Consider the following 21739-nt stretch of genomic DNA (forward strand, 5'->3'; position numbering starts at 1 on the left):
GATTAAGATTTTTAAATATAAGTAATTTACAAATCTGTTTAACTTTCTGGCGCCAGTTGATTTAAAAAAAAAAAATAATAATAATAATAATGTTTTCAAGCGTAGTAACCCTTTAGTATGCATGCGTTACACGGCCATGTTATGTGAGCACGGTGTTTGCGGCACTTTTATTTGTTACTGAATGGTGCTATTGTCTTTCTCACGAGGTATGGCATAACTATTTGGGTAACATTATGCAAGTTCTGTTTTTTAGCTTCAACCAACTAAAAAAAAAGGCAAGTCACCCAATCGTTCTGCTCCGGCGCCGCTCTCTTCTTGATCCGGCGCCGACTTCTCTTATGCGAGGAATCGAAATGTGTTATTTGTTAGGAAATAAAGTGAAGAAATAAAGTTTGAATTGTCGCCAACTCTTCACTTCTGGATGGAGCAAACAATAGGACGTCAGGTGTTTTGCTCCGAACCAGCTGCTCGGCTGCCAAGTCTGGAACGCCTGCAGCGCATTCCTGGCGTCACGTACAGTGAGGAGCTCCATAGAATATCATCATTCTACTGTATCGCTTCTGTTTTCTACAGGAAGATCCATAAAATATTTAATTTGTGGATCGTATAGAGTTGCGGAACCATGGGGTTCATTGGACTTTATTAAAGCTTTTTCCGGGGACTTATTCACAGTTCGCTGCTTATTTTCTGCATTATATTCTCCAGATCTAATGTGAAATCCTGACGGCGACAGCCGATCCCTATAGACATTTGGGGAGATTTATCAAAACCTGAGGAAAATTTGCCCAGTTGCCCATAGCAACCAATCAGATCGCTTCTTTCATTTTGCAGAAGCCTTGTTGAAAATGAAAGAAACAATCTGATTGGTTGCTATGGGAAACTGAGAAACTTTTCCCCTACACAGGTTTTGATAAATTATCCATTATCTCCATGTTGTTTACATTACCATATTATTATAGCTGTGTTTTTTTCGGGCTACTTTGGCTATGGTCATGTGGGAATACCAACCTTAAAGGGGTATTCCAGGAAAAAACTTTTTTTTATATATATCAACTGGCTCCAGAAAGTTAAACAGATACTTCTATTAATAAATCTTAATCCTTTCAGTACTTATGAGCTTCTGAAGTTAAGGTTGTTCTTTTCTGTCTAAGTGCTCTCTGATGACACCTGTCTTGGGAACCGCCCAGTTTAGAAGAGGTTTGCTATGGGGGATTTGCTTCTAAACTGGGTGTTTCCCGAGACAGGTGACATCAGAGAGGATTTAGACAGAAAAGAACAACCTTAACTTCAGAAGCTCATAAGTACTGAAAGGATTAAGATTTTTTAATAGAAGTAATTTACAAATCTGTTTAACTTTCTGGAGCCAGTTGATATATAAAAAATGTTTTTTCCTGGAATACCCCTTTAATGCAACGCACGAGTTCCTTTATCTTTAGATTAATTCTATGTAGTTACATAAAGAACAGGGATAGAACTATGACGTAGTGCAAAAAATGTTGACAGAGGAGGGTAAGGTGTTCCCAAGGCCCTGATGTGCCCTAAAGGGGTACTCCACTGGCCATTCAGAACATTTAGTTCCGAACGCTGTGTGCGCACTGCGAGGGTTGGCCACATGCTCTCACGACGTCACACCAGGCCCCCCCCCCCAATGCAAAAAAATGTGAATATTACGAATATGCGAATATAGCGAATATATGACGAATATTTGTCCATATATTCGCTAAATATCACAAATTCGAATATGGCCCCTGCCGCTCAACACTACCTATAATGTGTTATGCTTTTAGGTAATGTTGTCATGTGATTGTGACCGGGGAAGGTACCAGTGACCATGTGACCTACAGGGTGACCTATGGGACCCCTCCTAGTCCCCCCATATAAGCCCTGGGTGGAGCTTCCTCAGTCTCTTATGAGTGCAGCAAGGTCAAGTCCCAGGTGAGTGTCTGGACTCTAGAGGAGGCCAAAGTCTACCACGCAGCCACGGATCTACAAATCCACTACCCCCCAGGTCCAAGTCAAAGCCAGGTAAGCTACAAACGGGGTATAGTCAGTCTCAGTCAAGTCAGTCCAAGTCAAGTCTGTATCAAGTCAGCATGGCCGTCCATCAAATTGTCCAAGTCCACTATAAGTCCCAGCAAGCCCTGCGGTCTCTGAAGTCACTGGTCACCTCCTAGGGCCTAGCCAAGCTGTATAGACTATTACACCTGTCTGACTCAGTAAAGCTGCTGTTTTTCCGAGTCATTATTTGCTCCCATGCCTTGCCCAGGATCCAGTGATATTCCATCAGGTGGTGTAGAGGATAAACCATACCCTGGCATCACGAACACAAGAGATTAATGCCATCTGCCCTCATCACACCCTCACCACACATTGAGGGAGCGTAGCATAACGTTACAAGGGGCATGGTCGGTCCCCGCAGTGCACACAGCATTCGGAACGTTATCCTGGCGTCACAAACTGTGCATTACATCATTCACACTTTTGGCACCACATAATGGTACATACATTATTTTTATTCTGGGGATTTCCGTTGGTTGGCGAATCTTTCTAATACCGGGTACTTAACGGCTTGTCTATCGGGGTCAGTACCTACAGAGAGGATTCGTATTCCCCACTGCTTCCCTGTCAGCTTGTGTCTGCGGCTCCATAGGCGGAACACAAGATGCTTGGATTATACTGACAGATTCCCAGGGCACCGAATAGGAATTTTAATTCCCCCCCCCTCGCCTGCCATGGTGTTTTATCCGGCATCAAAAATGAATTGTTCCTGTACTAGTCATATCTCTGAGATTTGTTGTTTATGGAATTCTTCAAGTTCTGCAAACATCAGTCTTGCAGAGAAAATATGGGATCGTCTCCTATAGGGGTGGGGGTTATCCAAAAACAGGTCATTATTAGGAGTGTGGGAAGCTTTTTGTTGGAGTTGTGGTGGCTGGGTGGTGCAGGTAATAGTGTAGGGTATGTTAGTATTAAACCTTAATTGTCGTGACCCCAGGATACAGTTTCCTTAGATTAATGGTCCTACCGCCAGCCGTCCCACAAACGGTAGGGATAAATAAAGGAATGTCCACAGCAGATATTGATGAAAACCGGAATAAACTTTACTGCATATTTTATGCAACTGTAGGTAAACAGAACAGTCTTTGTATAGAGGACCATAGTTCAGGTTCCTCACAGGTTTGCTGGGACTTCTGAATACAATAAGCTTTGGTTTGCTAGCCACTGTGCTACTGGTTTGGATACAATTGAGTTGCAGTAGTCACACAGGATTTTAGTTGTTCAGGATTCAGGTTTAGTGGCTGCGGAAGAAAAGGCTTCAGGCCTAGCTTGGCATTAATCCCTTGTGTTCGTGATGCCAGGGCATGGTGTATCCTCTAAACCACCTGATGGAATATCGCTGGATCCTGGGCTAGGCATGGGAGCAAATAATGACTCCAACGCCAAGTTACGGAATTGATGATGAGATATGAGATTAGTGCTGCTTGATAGTCCGGAACTAAGAAAACTGGCAGCAGCCCCTTATATACTAAAGGGGAGAGACAAAGTTCATTGGTCAGCAGAACCTGTCAGTCCTGACCTCTGGAACTCTGGGTATATCACATGACCCAAAGGTCCTTAAACCATAGCATAACATAAATCAAAGGCACGTGACCTCTAAGGTCCTATACAGAGGCATCCTAAATTAATTCAATATATAAATATATACATTGAATATCAACCTATTGAGAGGCGACTAGGGATTAGCCCTTCAGGAGAGTCCATTAGCATCGAGGGACTCTGGCTGAGGGGACTTTGGACAAAAGGGACAGGGCATGTCCTGTGCCGGGACACCACACAGCACATTACCTCTCAGTCCAATACAAAACAGCCCATGTCTCCCCTGTAACTTGTTTTTCTATGTTGTGGACTTGTTACAGATAGCGGGGACCATTCTGCTATCTTGTCTCCCAACTGATCTGTTACTCTGGATCAGCTGATCTAGATGGCTCAGCTCAGAAGTCATTCGGAGTTTCTGATTGGTTAGTCTCTCTCTTTAACCCCTTAAGGACCAGGCCATTTTACACCTTAGGACCAGAGAGTTTTTTGCACATCTGACCACTGTCACTTTAAGCAGTAATAACTCTGAGATGCTTTTGCCGAATATTCTGATTCTGAGATTGCTTTTTTGTGACATATTCAACTTTATTTTGGTGGTAAATTTTCGGCATTACTTGCATCCTTTTTTTGTGAAAAATTCCCAAATTTCATGAAAATTTTGAAAATTTAGCATTTTTCTAACTTTGAAGCTCTCTGCTTGTAAGGAAAATGGATATTCCCAATAAATTTTATTTTTATTCACAAACACAATATGTCCACTTTATGTTGGCATCATAAAATGGACATATTTTTACTTTTTGAAAAAATTAGAGGGCTTCAAAGTAGAGCAGCAATTTTCAAAAATTTCATGAAAATTGCTAAATCTGAAGGGACAGATGTTACAGAACTACAACTCCCAGCATGCCTGGGCAGTCTAGGCATGCTGAGAGTTGTAGTTTGGCAACATCTGGAGGGCTACAGTTTGGGCACCACTGTAACAGTGGTCCCCAAACTGTGACCCTCCAGATGTTGCAAAACTACAACTCCCAGCATGCCCAGACAGCCTTTGGCTGTCTGGGCATGCAGGGAGTTGCAGTTCGGCATTCCTAGTGGTTGCCACAGTAAAAATCACTTTACTTTCAGTTTCATTTCTTTTTTTCTAGCCTAGCTTTCTTCTAGTCAGTCTACTTGTTTTTTGGCTTATTCTTGTCTAGGCCTTGTTTCTATATGTCAGTGTCTCCGAACCATTGTGCCTCTATCTATTACAAAACTACAACTCCCAGCATGCCCGGACAGCCAAAGGCTGTCCGGGCATGCTGAAAGTTGTAGTTTTGCAACAGCTCGAGGCCCACTGGTTCGGAAACACTGCTGTGTCTTGATGTTGTCGTTTCACCCAGTTTGATCAATTTCTAGGGTAAATTTTGCAGATTTGAGTTTTTCTTTAGGGATATTTTCAGGGCAAGTGAGGGTCAGTTTGAGTTTAGTGTTAGTGTCAGAGTTCAGGGATAGATCTGGGAAAGTCCGTACATGATAAATCCCTTCACTTCCTGTGTTCTATCTTGCTGTCTCTGTTACTAGAGATACATTTTCCCTAACAACAGGAAGTGGTAGGCATATAACAGAAAGTGAGACACCTAGTGGCCGAGACTTTAGAGTTTTTTTTCTCCGGTAAGGGCTTTTTTTTTGGGAAATAGAATATGTGAACATATTTGTAAATCACTCTATCAAATAGAGAGAAGTTGTTTAAAATGACAGTGACCATTTAAAGGGGTACTCTACCCCTAGACATCTTATCCCCTATCCAAAGGATAAGATGTCTGATTGCGGGGGGTCCGGCCGCTGATACCCCCCACGATCTCCGGGCTGGCGTCAGTACATCATGCCACACCCCCTCCATTCATGTCTATGGGAGGGGACGTTACAGCTAGTAGTGTTGACTGTTGAGCATGAATATTCGTAATGCAAATTTTTATCGCCAATGTATCGTCACTTTGCGATTTCGCGAATATTTAGAATATAGTGCTATATATTGGTAATGACAAATATTCGTGTTTTTTTCTGTTTTATTTTCACATGCAAATTTTTATGCGGATTTTCCATACGAATAGGGGTCTATCACGTGGGACTGTTTTTTTATTTAGTTTTTTCCACATGCAAATTTTTATGCAAATTTTATGCAAATTTTTCATGCGAATTTCCACATGGGAAAAAAAAGTGAATGAACCTAGCGAATATGCATATTTCGCAAACATAGGACGAATAATCATCAATATATTCGCGAAATATCGCAAATTTGAATATGCCGTACATAGCAGTCACGACTCCTCCCACAGACATGAATAGAGGGGACGTGATGGCTGTGGTCGCCCGTCATCTGGCATGGAGCGGAGTTTGCTCCATGTACCAGATGACAGGGATGCTGCGCCGGAGATCGCGGGGTCCCATTGGCTGGACCCCTGCGATCAGACATCTTATCCCCTATGCTGTGAAATGTTTAGGGGCGGAGTACCCCTTGAAGCACCATTTTTTTAGGTGGTAGCCGGTACAAAATATTAGCCTGTATCTCTATTATGTAGAACTATAAAGATACACTAAGAAATTAACCAGCACAGAATGTTGGACCTAAATGCAACATAAACTTTAAAGGGGTACTCCGGGGGATTTTTTAAAAATGTTTATCAACTGGTACCAAAAAGTTATACAGATTTGTAAATGACTTCTGTTAAAAAAAATCTTAATCCTTCCAGTACTTATTAGCTGCTGTAAACTACAGAGGAAATTATTTTCTTTTTGGATTTCTTTTCTGTCTGTTCACAGTGCTCTCTGCTGACACCTCTGTCCATGTCAGGAACTGTCCAGAGCAGCATATGCTTGCTATGGGGATTTTCTCCTGCTCTGGACAGTTCCTGACATGGACAGAGGTGTCAGCAGAGAGCACTGTGGACAGACAGAAAATAGAAAAGAAATGTCCTCTGTAGTATACAGCCGCTAATAAGTGCTGGAAGGATTAAGATTTTTTAATATAAGTAATTTACAAATCTGTTTAACTTTCTGGTACCAGTTGACTTTAAAAAAAAAGTTTTCCACGGGAGTACGCCTTTAAAAGGTGGAATTGTACAATATATAGAAACTGGATACATAGAGAAAGATTTCCAATTATCACTAGAAGAAATGGCGGCACGTATTATAATTATTCCTTTGTAATCACAGGGATTTACATTACAGTATCCAGAGGACAAGTTGTATTTATTACTTTTGATTTAGATGGTGTTTAGATGCACTTGTAGAATTACTGTTAATCACTGTGGAGATAGCGCAGGGCAGAGATCAGTAACTGAAAGAGAAGACACAGCGCGCCGACCGCGGGGTGTGAGCGGAATACAATGCTGAGTGATCTGCGCACTACACTGATCGCCCTCACCTTGACTTCAAAGTCACTCTGATGGAATTAGAATTTATTTTCACAGTTGAACGGTAATATAATTTTCAGGTAATAATAAATGTGCTGGTTACATTGCCTCAATTTTTCTGTAAACATTTTGGATGATCTCCTTGTTTGATTATTATTACTATAATACTGCCCCCTACGTGTAAGAATATAACTACTATAATACTGCTCCTATGTATAAGAATTTAACTACTATAATACTGCCTCCTATATACAAGAATATAACTACTATAATACTGCTCCTATATACAAGAATATAACTACTATAATACTGCCTCCTCTATACAAGAATATAACTACTATAACACTGCTCCTATATACAAGAATATATCTACTATAATACTGCCTCCTATATACAAGAATATAACTACTATAATACTGCTCCTATATACAAGAATATAACTACTATAATACTGCTCCTATATACAAGAATATAACTACTATAATACTGCTCCTATATACAAGAATATAACTACTATAATACTGCCTCCTATATACAAGAATATAACTACTATAATACTGCTCCTATATACAAGAATATAACTACTATAATACTGCTCCTATATACAAGAATATAACTACTATAATACTGCTCCTATATACAAGAATATAACTACTATAATACTGCTCCTATATACAAGAATATAACTACTATAATACTGCTCCTATATACAAGAATATAACTACTATAATACTGCTCCTATATACAAGAATATAACTACTATAATACTGCTCCTATATACAAGAATATAACTACTATAATACTGCTCCTATATACAAGAATATAACTACTATAATACTGCTCCTATGTATAAGAATTTAACTACTATAATACTGCCCCCTATGTATAAGAATATAACTAATATAATACTGCTCCTATATACAAGAATATAACTACTATAATACTGCCTCCTATATACAAGAATATAACTGCTATAATTCTGCTCCTATATACAGGAATATAACTACTATAATACTGACCCTATATACAAGAATATAACTGCTATAATACTGCCCCCTATATACAAGAATATAACTACTATAATACTGACCCAATATATAAGAATATAACTACTATAATACTGCCCCCTATGTATAAGAATATAACTACTATAATACTGCTCCTATGTATAAGAATTTAACTACTATAATACTGCCCCCTATGTATAAGAATATAACTACTATAATACTGCTCCTATATAGAAGAATATAACTACTATAATACTGCCCCCTACATGTAAGAATATAACTACTATAATACTGCCCCCTATGTATAAGAATTTAACTACTATAATACTGCCCCCTATGTATAAGAATATAACTACTATAATACTGCTCCTATATACAAGAATATAACTACTATAATACTGCTCCTATACATAAGAATATAACTACTATAATACTGCCCCTATGTATAAGAAGATAACTACTATAATACTGCCCCCCTATGTATAAGAATATATCTACTATATTCTTGTAGATAGGGGGGAGTATTATAGTAGTTATACACTTGCATATAGGAGCAGTATTATAGTAGTTATATTCTTGTATATAGGAGCAGTATTATAGTAGTTATGTTCTTGTATATAGGAGCAATATTATAGTAGTTATATTTTTGTATACAGGAGCAGTATTATAGTAGTTATATTCTTGAATATAGGAGCAGTATTATAGTAATGTTCTTGTATATAGGAGCAGTATTATAGTAGTTATATTCTTGTATATAGGAGGCAGTATTATAGTAGTTATATTCTTGTATATAGGAGCAGTATAATAGTAGTTATATTCTTGTATACAGGAGCAGTATTATAGTAGTTATATTCTTGTATATAGGAGGCAGTATTATAGTAGTTATATTCTTGTATATAGCAGCAGTATTATAGTAGTTATATTCTTGTATATAGGAGCAGTATTATAGTAGTTATATTCTAGTATATAGAAGGCAGTATTGTAGTAGTTATATTCTCTTATATAGGAGCAGTATTATAGTAGTTATATTCTTGTATATAGGAGCAGTGTTATAGTAGTTATATTCTTGTACATAGGAGCAGTATTATAGTAGTTATATTCTTCTATATAGGAGGCAGTATTATAGTAGTTATATTCTTCTATATAGGAGAAGTATTATAGTAGTTATATTCTTGTATATAGGAGCAGTATTATAGTAGTTATATTCTTGTATATAGGAGCAGTATTATAGTAGTTATATTCTTGTATATAGGAGACAGTATTATAGTAGATATATTCTTGTTTATAGGAGCAGTATTATAGTAGTTGTATTCTTGTATATAGGAGACAGTATTATAGTAGATATATTCTTGTATATAGGAGGCAGTATTATAGTAGCTATATTCTTGTACATAGGAGCAGTATTATAGTAGTTATATTCTTGTATATAGGTGCAGTATTATAGTAGTTATATTCTTGTATATAGGAGCAGTATTATAGTGGTTATATTCTTCTATATAGGAGCATTATTATAGTAGTTATATTCTTGTATATAGGAGCAGTATTATAGTAGTTATATTCTTGTATATAGGAGGCAGTATTATAGTAGATATATTCTTGTATATAGGAGCAGTATTATAGTAGTTATATTCTTGTATATAGGAGCAGTATTATAGGAGTTATATTCTTGTATATAGGAGCAGTATTATAGGAGTTATATTCTTGTATATAGGAGCAGTATTATAGTAGTTATATTCTTGTATATAGGAGCAGTATTATAGTAGTTATATTCTTGTATATAGGAGCAGTATTATAGTCGTTATATTCTTGTATATAGGAGCAGTATTATAGTAGTTATATTTTTGTATATAGGAGCAGTATTATAGTAGTTATATTCTTGTATATAGGAGGCAATTTTTATTGTGAAAACAAACAAAATTACAATTAACAGAAATTCTTACAATGCAAAACAAAAATAACAAGCATTGTACACACAATGACTACTCAACTAGAGTATGTACAGAGTAATATTAAACTTAGAAAGTCCACATTTGCTGGAAAAGGAAAAACACAAAAAAATTTAATAAAATAACATGACATCATCCGTGTTAAACCAAAGAGACATTCCTCCATAATTTCCCATTATTTTGGTTCCTCCGTATCTCTAATGACTTTACCCACTGGAGCTCGGACATGATCTGTCTTACTGCTGTGTTGTGATGGAATGGCTCATTGTGTATGGACACTCTAGTTCTCATGTGCCAATGATAGTATTTAATGACTGTTATAATTATGTACATTGTCCCTCTGTCTACAGTCCTGTTACTGGATGGTACAGCATATATGATGTCAGGATACGTCAGGTTCTGCAGTAATGGGATGTTCAGCTTACTGGACACTTCTTCCCATATCCTCCTCCCGCCCCTGCAGTCAGATATGAAATGCTCCATAGTCTCCTCCTGCTGACAACCCAGAGGACAGTTCCTATCAGAAACACTTAGATATTTCAGGTTACCCCTGACAAAGAGCCTCCCATGGAGCGACAGCCAAGCTATGTCAAAGAATTTTGCGGGGAGTCGTTTCCCATTGAGGAACTTAAGACTTTCTTGTAAAGTGCTGGTCACACAGTCCCTCAAGGCAAGTGGAGAACAGAAGAAAGCCCTACAAACCCTTACGTATAGATCCTTCCTTGGCTTACTCTCTATATAGGACTTCTCAATGCGCCATCTCTTCAGACATCTGAGCCCGTATTCCAGGTACGGGGGGAGGTAGTCACGCGTCCATCTCCCCCTCTTGAGACTGCCGCCTCGCACCCAAGACTCTGCAAAAGGCAATATCCAGTCCCTGATACTATTCACCCACAGGGAGCTGTTGTTTGAGTCCATGCAACCAAAATTAACTTTTAGAAACATGGAGTCAAAGAACACCCTTGGATTCAGCATATCCAACCCACCCTCTCTCCTCTGTAGGTAGGTGACCCCTCTTTTTATCAGATTCAACCTGTTCCCCCAGAACATTTGGAAGAACAGGCTAAAGAGCCGAGCAGAGAAAGATTCTGGCAAAGGAAAAACAACAGAGACATACAAAAAGACGGGGACCAGGTAAGTCTTCAACATTTTAACCCTTTCTCTATAGGTCAGCCTCCAGTTCTTCCATCGCTGAACCTTTGCATTTCCGGCTTCCAACTTCTCTTCCCAATTTAGTTTGGCGTTATCGTCCCTCCCGAATTTGACCCCTAGGATTTTAATATAGGAGGAGGCTCTCACAAATTGGGGCAGATCAAAGTCTGGATCAGAATCAGATATCCAGAGAGCTTGACTCTTCTCAAAGTTGACCAGAGACCCTGAGGCCTCCGAGTAACTTCTGATGGCTGCAGACAACATCTCCACCTCACGAGGCTCAGATATCACTACAGTCACATCATCCGCGTAGGCAACAACACTCAGGGGCAGGCAGTGGGGGACTGGCACCCCCTGAAAACCACACTCCTGCAGTGACCTCAGAAACGGGTCTAAGGCAAACACATACAGCAGCGGACTCAGTGGGCAACCTTGTCTCACCCCCGCCTCAACCCTGAACGTGTCACCCTGCCAACCATTGATCAGAGGAAAGCTCTCGGCCTCACAATACAAAGTCTTCAGCCAATCGATGAATTGTCCCGGAATACCGTACTTTGACAAAGTGGCCCATAGATACTCGTGATCTACTCTGTCAAAGGCTTTAGCCTGGTCAAGACTCACAACATATCTCCCACACCTCAGAGCTTTACATCTCTCAAACATCTCCCTTATGGAGATCACTGCCCCAGAGATGTTCCGCCCTTTTACTGTGCCATACTGACAGCCTGCCAACAGTGCCGGGGACAGACAAACTAACCTAGAAAACAGGATTTTTGCCAGAATCTTCCTGTCGACATTCAAGAGGGCAATCGGCCTCCAGTTCTTGATGTCACTCGGCTCTTTACCTTTAGACAGCAGAATCAGCGAGGACACTCTCATGGATGGAGGCATCAGGTGACTTTCTAGACAATTTGTGTAAACATCCACGAGGATTGGGGCCAAGAGGTCTCTGAATGTCTTATAGAATTCTGCTGTTATCCCATCTGGACCTGGTGCCTTCTTCACATGTAACTTATCAATGGCCTCTTTAACCTCCGCCACCGTCAATTCTGCTGTCAAAGGAGAAAAGTCCAAATCATTAGTATCAGGGAGCGGAGTTGTCTCCAAGAATTGGGTCATCTTGTCTCCATCCAAAACCTTCCTCTGAAACAAGTCAGCATAGTACGATCTCACCACCCCCAGGATACCCTCCCGAGATTCCTGCAAAACACCCTGGGAGTCAGTGAGACCGGTGACAGATTTATTTGCCACCCGCTCCCGGCAATTCTCAAAGGGATCAGGAGACCCTAAGGACCCATAATCCCTTTCAAGAACCAGGGAGGTATACCTGCTGTACTGATACTGCCTTATCTCAGATTTCAGCCGGTCTATCCTTTGTTGGTCCCCACCCGCCGAATACAGTGACTCCAATTCTTTGCGCAGCTTGAGATACTGGCCATACTTACTCTTCCCCTTTATAACTGACAGTCTCTTTAAGAGGGTTCTGATCTCATCCTTGACATCCTCCCACCAGGCGGCCATATCATCATAGAAGTCCACCCTTTCTAGTTGACCCTGTATAAGAGAGTGAACCTGTCTCTGCACAGAAGGATCCTCTAATAGACTGGAATTCAGTCTCCACAACCCTCTACCTGTCTCAGGACCCTGTGTGACACCCAAACAGAAATATAAGGCCAGATGGTCAGAATAAGGGACGATCTTCTCATCTTTCTCACCAATCGTCTCTGTAGGACTAACCAGAGCCAAATCTATCCTACTGCTTCTTCCACCACAAAAATAGGTAAACTTTGCCTTCCGACCACCCTGCACAAACACATCTGACAACCCGGCCTGTAGAATGATGCTGTTTAAGACCTTGAAGTCTCGGGTTAGAGGTCTATTAGAGGATCTATCACTAGTTGTTCTGGAGGCATTAAAATCTCCAGCCAAGATGACAGGGACAGACGTGAAGAGATATGGCTTCACTTCATTATAAAGGTTAACCCTTTCAGTCACTGTCTGTGAACCATAGATATTAATGAGTCGGAGCCTTCTACCCCGAATAGTAACTTCTAGCATTAGGCACCTTCCCATCAATACCTCTGTCAGCCTATGTATAGTTACATCATTGGTGGTAAAGAGGATAGAGACCCCGGCACTTGGTTCCACAGCCAGTGACCAAAAGGATGGACCAGACCGCCATTCACGCTCTGCTTCACGTAACAGTCCTTGAGTATTTAAACGTGTCTCCTGTAAGAAGAAGATGTCAGCATCAATAGACTTTAGATGGTCATATACGACGTGTCTGGTCCTCCTCACTCTGACACTGTTCACATTACTGGAGAACACTTTAAGGGTAAAGTCGGCCATCATAACAAAGGAAAGCAGAAGAAGCAGAGATGTCACCCCCATCATCACAGATCTGAGTCCGAGCCCTCCTGCTGACCACCTGTTTCCATGTCCGATTCGGACAGACGTTTATCCCGTGGGGGTCTCCTTTTTGTGGGGGGATCACCCTCTTGGTCCTCATTAAATTCATCTACCACTCGCTTCAACTCCCTCTCCATCTCTTCCTCAGCGTCTGACTCTGACAACACACTGTACCTATTTGTGATGGTCATTACACCTGACCCGGGGTCTACTTTCTTTTTGGAGGGCTTTTGGACAGTGGTCCATCCCTCCTCAGGCTTACGGCTGGTTTTGTCTTTTTTCCGTCTCTTCTGCGGATTTATTGATGCTGGGGCAGAAGAAGACATGGCCACAACCTGCTCAGTGACCTCCCTGTTCCCCTCAGTGGCTCCTGGCTGGGACTGGTCGGGCACTGTGTCACCAATATTGTCACCCATATTGTCACCCCTAGTGTCACCTACAGTGTCACCCATATTGTCACCCCTAGTGTTATGCTGAGGCTTGGGCTGTGTCACTGCTGACCCGGACACCAATGTCTCCCTCTCCAGGTCCTCTGCCCCCTCCAGCAGGTCCTCATCAGGGAAGTCCTTACAGATATTATGCCAGGCGTCAGGACAGTCCCTGTGGGAGTGACCGGTCTTACCACAGAGGTTGCAGCGGATGTTCTGGCAGGTGGCGCTGACATGGCCGATCTCCCCACATAAATTACACTTCACCAGGGTGCACACACTCGCGATATGACCGGTCTTCCCACACTTGAAGCATTTTCTGGGCTGACCTGCATAGAAACAAACCCCTTTCTCCCGACCAATGAAAAATGAATTGGGCAGATGTTGGGTAATGTTATTAATCTGCCGTAACTTCACCAGGACCTTCCACCCTCCCGTCCATATGCCGTCCTCATCCCTGGTCTTAGTCAGGTCTGACATTAGGTCACAGTGCCTTTTTAACCATACAACAATATCCTGGGGGGGGACAGACTCGTTCCAGAATATAATGGTGACATTCGCTGTGTCCGGTCTGGAGATGGGGACAAAGCTGAACTTATTCCAGCCATCAGCATCTCTCACCCGGGTGACATGGGCCCAGAAGCGGTCCAGGTCAGACATGAGTTTGAAGCTGACGTCATAGCCCTGCCTGTCAGGAAGGTTTATCACTGCCAGGATGTTAGATGGCAGGAAGCCCATTTGGTGGCACAGAAGTTCACGGACCACAAACCTCCTGTCAGGCAGCTCCTCCTTGGCCCCTCTATGTCTGAACCTGACCACGTTCCTCCTCTTGAAAGCCTGACCCGTGTAGTTTACATTAGACATGAATGGTGACCCACGACTCCAGGCATTACCAGAGGAGGCGCCACTACTTCTACCCTCCTGCTGTACTTGGGGGCGCTGTGGTGGCTGCTGACCAGCCGTACTAGGGGGGTCTGACACTTGTGTGACTAAAGGGGGGAAGTGTTGTGCATCAGACTGTACAGCCCCCTCCCCACCATCAACCTCTATACTCTGGGGGTCACAAGCCTCTGAAGGCTGAACTAATGGTGGACCTGACCCCAGAGATGACCCCAGATCCCACACAGACTGTGAAGCGCTCCCCTCTGCAGACACATTATCAGATAAATCACATACAGTCATATCAGTGCAGTCACTGGCAGTATGATCCTGCACTACAGAGCCCAGCAAGCCCTGCAGAGCCATGTCCTGTGAACTCTCTGCTGCACTGCTGCCTTCAGGTAAGAGTCCACAGTCCTGCTGCTCTCTACTGCCCCCAGGGGCTTGTGGTGACTGCACTACTGTTACAGAGTTACCTTCAGGTATGTTTCCATAGTCCTGCTTCACCGTGCTGACTGCTGGGACTTGTGGTACCTCTGGAGGAGTCCCTGCAGGTCTCTGATGTTGCTGGACGCTTGCTTCTGCTTGTCTGTACAAATCCCCTTTTTCAAAAGGGAAGCTGGCTGGTCTGAGGAGTGGTCTTGCACAGGACTGCTGGATGTCCTCTTGTCTTGTACAGGACTGCTGGGTGTCCCCTGGTGAGGCTGTAGACTTGGGTTCAGCAGTAGATGGAGATGACTTTGTTGCTGGTCTTTCCTTATATCCCTCAAATCGCTGCTGGTTTCTGAAGGTCTCAGCGACTGGTCCCATCTGGTCCAATACGTCCTCCATGTCCTGCACAGTGTCAGCGAGCTGCACAGCGAGGGAGCTCAGCTTCTTGTCATGTACAGCCTGGTTATTGGGGTTTGCTGCCTTTAGCTTGTATATACATTCAATTTGTTTCTGCAGCTGTAACTTTGTCTTTTTTAAAGTCTCAAGTCTCTTTACCAGAGCTGGGATCTGCTCGGCCAAACACAGTTCAGGCGCCCGCTGAGTATTGGGGGGCCGCGCTGGTGGGGTACTCACAGGACTCTGCTTCTGAGGTGGGATCTGTCTCGGTGCGGCTGTGATCACTGCTGCAGGGCCACAATCTCCAGACTGGGGACTGGGCCCCTGGTTCTTCTCAGTGACCGCACTTGTGGCCCCCTGAAGCCTTCCTGCTGTACTCCCTCTGGTCTCATCTGGCGTGCTTGTAACTTTTGCGCTGCTCCCGCTCCCGTATCGTGTGCGGTCAGAACGTATCAGGACAGGCTGCTGCAGATTCTCCTGCATGGTCTGCTTCTCCAGGGATGTTCTCCTCTGTCTGACTGCAGGAGGGGTGGATTGTACCTGCAGCCATTACCTTACTTGATGATTCCTTCTTTAGTTCCACAGCTTTCTTCTCATCTGTGCTTCTTACTGCACCAGAACTGACAACATTCTGAACATTTCTTACATCCAGAGAAACTTTAGGATTTTCATCCATGGTTTGAGGTGTCTGGGGATTAATTCCCAGAATAGGCCGAGAAGCCTGGGCCTTGCTTGGGGAGCTTCCCCACCCAGGGTGGCCCCTCCCTGGGCTTTCTCCAGACATCAGGAGAGCTACACAGACACAACCTCTCAGCTAGGAGGCAGTATTATAGTAGATATATTCTTGTATATAGGAGCAGTATTATAGTAGTTATATTCTTGTATATAGGAGCAGTATTATAGGAGTTATATTCTTGTATATAGGAGCAGTATTATAGGAGTTATATTCTTGTATATAGGAGCAGTATTATAGTAGTTATATTCTTGTATATAGGAGCAGTATTATAGTCGTTATATTCTTGTATATAGGAGCAGTATTATAGTAGTTATATTTTTGTATATAGGAGGCAGTATTACAGTAGATATATTCTTGTATATAGGAGCAGTATTATAGTAGTTATATTCTTGTATATAGGAGCAGTATTAGAGTAGTTATAGTCTTGTATATAGGAGCAGTATTATAGTAGTTATATTTTTGTATATAGGAGGCAATATTATAGTAGTTATATTCTTGTACATAGGAGCAGTATAAACCAAGCCATGAGGTGGAAAGAACTGCCTATAGAGCTGTGATACTGTATTGTGTGGAGGCCCAAGATGCAAAAACATTTCTGCAGGACTAAAGGTATTTTTCGATTTGTTTTAACCTGCAACATAACAAAATGTAAAAAAAAAAAAAAAGTGAAAGCATCTGAAGACTTACTGAATACATTGTATCACCTGGAGAAATGCATCGTCAGACATCCACCATTGACTCATACCGGTCCCAGAAGCCCCGAGGATACTCCATTGCTCTTTCCAGAGTCAATCACTCACTTGGAATTCCAGACTTGTCACAGTCTTTCAGTATTCGGAAGCCACTTCTGCTCTTGACATTTCCAAGATCCGGCAGAAAACGTGGGCCCTTTAATTGATGTTTAATGTTGATCCATGGCGCGTCGCTAATAATGAGCGCCATTATCTCTCTACATAATCAGATCATAACGCGCTGTCTAACCGTAATGATGATGAATAGGAAAAATGACAAACATGTTTTTTTTTTTCTCTTATTATTGTAAAGATTACAATGATAAGCGGAAAACAAAGCGGCTCCATCATCTGGGGGCCGACGTACCGGCAGATCAATATGTTGCAATAAACGAATTACGTGTTCTGGTGAAGGCCTCGCGGGGACGGACGCCATATCCTTCAAACTTACCTGACTGATGATGACACCATAGTGGGGAGAGGTTATACGCTGAATGACAATCACCCGCTACGTGTGAGGAAGCTGCATGAAAGTCAATGAGTGTTTGACGGGACACAGGCTGATGTATCAGAGGCAGGGGGGAAATTGTATTCAGTGCAGAGGTTGAGGTTACATTGAGGCCCCACAAACTGGTCCCTCCAAACTGTGGACCTCTAGCTTCTGCAAAACTACAACTTCGGCTGTCTGGGCATGCTGGGAGCTGCTGGGACAAAGGTCTCACAACTGATCTATTACTCTGGGTCAGCTGATCTAGATGGCTCAGCTCCGAGGTCATTTGAAGTTTCTGATCTCTATAGGATAAGGATAAATAGTAGTTATTTACCTCCCCTTCTAGCTCTATTTTTATACTGCTGCTGCTATCTGTATGGGATCAGGATATATAGTAGTTATACACCTCCCCTCCAGCTCTATCTGTAAACTGCTGCTGCTATTTCTATGGGATCGGGATATATAGTAGATATACACCTCCCCTCCAGCTCTATCTGTATACTGTTGCTATCTCAATGGGTTCAGCATATATAGTATACACCTCCCCTCCAGCTCTATCTGTATACCGCTGCTGCAATCTTTATGGGTCCAGGAAATATAGTAGTTATACACCTCCCCTCCTCTATCTGTATACTGCTGCCACTATCTCTATGGATCAGGGGCAGAAATATCACCTGTACAGCCGGTTCAGCTGCACACCTCTCTTCCCTGGGCCGCGGCTGCTCACTGTTCTAGAGCGGCCGCGGCGCATAGTAGCGCAGCGGGCACTTTAGACAGTGGGTCTGCAGCTGACCAACCTGGGTCTGACGAGGGATGTCGCGCAAGTGATATTCCCACGCAGACCCGTGTAGGAGGACGTCAGTGACATGTAAGTGTGTCTATGTGTGTGTGTGTGTCTGTCTGTCTGTGTGTGTCTGTCTGTGAGTTTGGGGGGGCTTTGCTATCTAATGTGGGGAATCTATGCTACCTAATGTTGGGCAACTGCTACCCAATGTGGAGAATCTATGCTACCTAATGTGGGGAATCTATGCTATCTAATGGTGGAAATCTATGCTACCTAATGTGGGGAAACTATGCTACCTAATGTGGGGAATCTATGCTACCTAATGTGGGGAATCTATGCTACCTAATGTGGGGAATCTATTATACTTAATGTGGGGAATCTATGCTACCTAATGGTGGGAATCTATGCTACCTAATGTGGGTAAACTGCGACCTAATGTGGTGAAACTATGCTACCTAATGTGGGGAATCTATGCTACTTAATGTTGGGCAACTGCTACCCAATGTGGAGAATCTATGCTATCTAATGGTGGAAATCTATGCTACCTAATGTGGGGTAACTATGCTACCTAATGTGGGGAATCTATGCTACCTAATGTGGGGAATATATGCTACCTAATGTGGGGAATATATGCTACCTAATGTGGGGAATCTATGCTACCTAATGTGGGGAATCTATTATACTTAATGTGGGGAATCTATGCTACCTAATGGTGGGAATCTATGCTACCTAATGTGGGTAAACTGCGACCTAATGTGGTGAAACTATGCTACCTAATGTGGGGAATCTATGCTACCTAATGTGGGGAAACTGCTATCTAATGTGGGGAAAATGCTACCTAATGTGGGGAATCTATGCTACCTAATGTGGGGAAACTATGCTACCTAATGTGGGGAACTGCTGCCTACCTAATGCTGCAGATTAATGTGGGTTGCAGTGCATTTTTAAGGCATAGTACTTTTTTTTTTTGGGGGGGGGGGAGGCACATTATTTGCACAGGGGCCCTCTGCTGTCTGTGTCCACCCCTGCTCAGGATATATAGTAGATTTACATCTCCCCTCCAGCTCTTTCTGTATGCTGCTGCTCCGGCTATCTCTATGGGTTTAGGACAGGCATAGGCAACCTTCGGCACTGCAGATGTTTTGGACTACAAAACCCCAGACCCCCTCAATGCAAGTCTATGGGAGGGGGCGTGATGGCCGTCACGCCCCCTGCCATAGACTTGCATTGAGGGGGAGTGGCCATGACCTAACAAGCCTCCGCCCTGCATCGCCAGTCATCCTGCACAGAGCAAAGTTCGCTCCGTGCATCAGATGTCTGGGGTGCCGCAACCAAGATCGCGGGGGTCCCCCCCCTTGATCAGACATCTTATCCTTTGGATAGGGTATAAGATGTCTAGGAGCGGAGTACCCCTTTAAAAGATCATCATGATCACTAACTGGGTTCAAGCAGCTACAATTGCTTTTACATCTGGGCCTTATTCTTCCGAATGCAAATTAATCAGGATCCTTCATTGGTTTATGTCGGTCCCCAGCTGGGCGAGCAGACTGTACGCCACGGAGAACAAGTCACCATTCACAGTCACCGTGCTGCTACTGACCTCTTTTATAAGAGCGGAGCGGTTTTGGTGGTGGTTGAGCCCGGAGAAGCCGGGGATACCTACAACCGGTGAACCGACACATCACAATTAATACACCTCGTCGGTATTCGCTTCAGCTCCTCTGAAATTGGTTGCAAGATCTGAAACTTTTTAAAGGGGTACTCCGGTGGAAAACTTTTTTTTTTTTTTAATCAACTGGTGCCAGAAAGTTAAACAGATTTGTAAATTACTTCTATTAAAAAAATCGTAATCCTTCCAGTACTTATTAGCTGCTGAATACTACAGAGGAAATGATTTTCTTTTTGGAACACAGAGCTCCCTGCTGACATCACGAGCACAGTGCTCTCTGCTGACATCTCTGTCCATTTTAGGAACTGTCCAGAGCAGCATATGTTTTATGGGGATTTTCTCCTACTCTGGACAGTTCTTAAAATGGACAGAGATGTCAGCAGAGAGCACTGTGCTCGTGATGTCAGCAGAGAGCTCTGTGTTCCAAAAAGAAAACCCTTTCCTCTGTAGTATTCAGCAGCTAATAAGTACTGGAAGGATTAAGATTTTTTAATAGAAGTCATTAACAAATCTGTTTAACTTTCTGGCACCAGTTGATAAAAAAAAAAAAAAAACCTTTAAGATCTCGGAAGGTCGAGCTGAAAGGTGCATGCGTGAGATTCCAAAAATAAAAAAAGTTGACATTAGCGAAGTAAACAGAATTTAATTAGTAGACGACGAACCGTTTCTCTCATTTGACGGATGCTAATGCCTCGACGCGGTTGTGGTTGAGTCATCCATATTACTATTAATGCACAGGAAGAACCGATTCCATCAATCTCCGGAGTGCGGTAATAATATCCCAGGATACATTGTATACGCTGTATATGTAAACCGCAACAACCTTGGTCAGATGAGCCCCAAGAATACATAGCAAAACTACAACGCCCAGCATGCCCGGACAGCCAAAGGCTGTCCGGGCATGCTGGGAGTTGTAGTTTTGCAACAGTTGGAGGCACCCTGGTTAGAAAACACTGCCTTAGACAGTCTCATTAAAGAGTAACTCCCCCCATCCTTCTGTCCCTGCCTGTTGCCCATCTATCCCTAACCCCCTCCCTGCCTTAAAAATTTTGTTTTTACTATATTAAAAATGCTTTTTTGTCTGCCTGGTAGTGTGCTCACTACCAGGCAGACCTCCCCGACAGGCGCAACGTCACTGATGCCTGCTGGGGCCAACACTTCCGCCCTTAGTTCATCTACACAGGGTGCCTCCAGCTGTTTCACCAGTACAACTCCCAGCTTGCCCTGACATCCATAGGCTGTCAGGGCATGCTGGGAGTTGTAGTGGTGAAACAACTGGAGGCACCCTGTGTTAAAAACAATATCCTGCCATAGCCGTGGCGCAACCCCCTCCCCCCACTGCCCCTTGTTAGTGATTTGTGCCACTTGCCATGGCCGCGGCACAAACCCCACCCCCTTACCGCCAGTTGTCAGTGATTTGCAACCCCATTTCCCCCCCCCCCCCCCCCAGACCCCGCCACCCCAACCGCTCCCCCCTCATACCAAACTGCAGGACAGTCCGGCAGCAGCGACGGGATGCCGGGAGGCGGGGCCGTAGTGAGAGGCCAGGGAGCAGGGGAGCCAATGAGCGCTTCTTCTGTTCTCAGCGCTCGCTCCCGCCTGTCTGATTGACTGAGGTGCGAGGGGGCGTGCAAGGCTGTGGCACTAGAACAGCACATCTCCGCCTCCTTGACACTTGGCTGAGAAATAAAAAG

The 21739-nt window shown here is 43.1% G+C and overlaps 1 protein-coding gene across 1 annotated transcript; it reads right to left on the reverse strand.

Moving 5' to 3' along the window:
- Window positions 1-12903: 12903 nt before the first annotated feature.
- Window positions 12904-15134, reverse strand: LOC130283366 (zinc finger CCHC domain-containing protein 3-like). Its single transcript, XM_056532760.1, has 2 exons — window positions 14123-15134; window positions 12904-13320 (listed from the first exon to the last, which is right to left on the reverse strand). The coding sequence occupies exons 1-2, from the start codon at window positions 15108-15110 to the stop codon at window positions 13286-13288; spliced, it is 1023 nt and encodes a 340-aa protein (XP_056388735.1). The 5' UTR covers window positions 15111-15134; the 3' UTR covers window positions 12904-13285.
- Window positions 15135-21739: the final 6605 nt, after the last annotated feature.

This window comes from Hyla sarda, chromosome 7 (genome assembly GCF_029499605.1).
Source record: "Hyla sarda isolate aHylSar1 chromosome 7, aHylSar1.hap1, whole genome shotgun sequence".
Lineage (NCBI taxonomy): Eukaryota > Metazoa > Chordata > Amphibia > Anura > Hylidae > Hyla > Hyla sarda.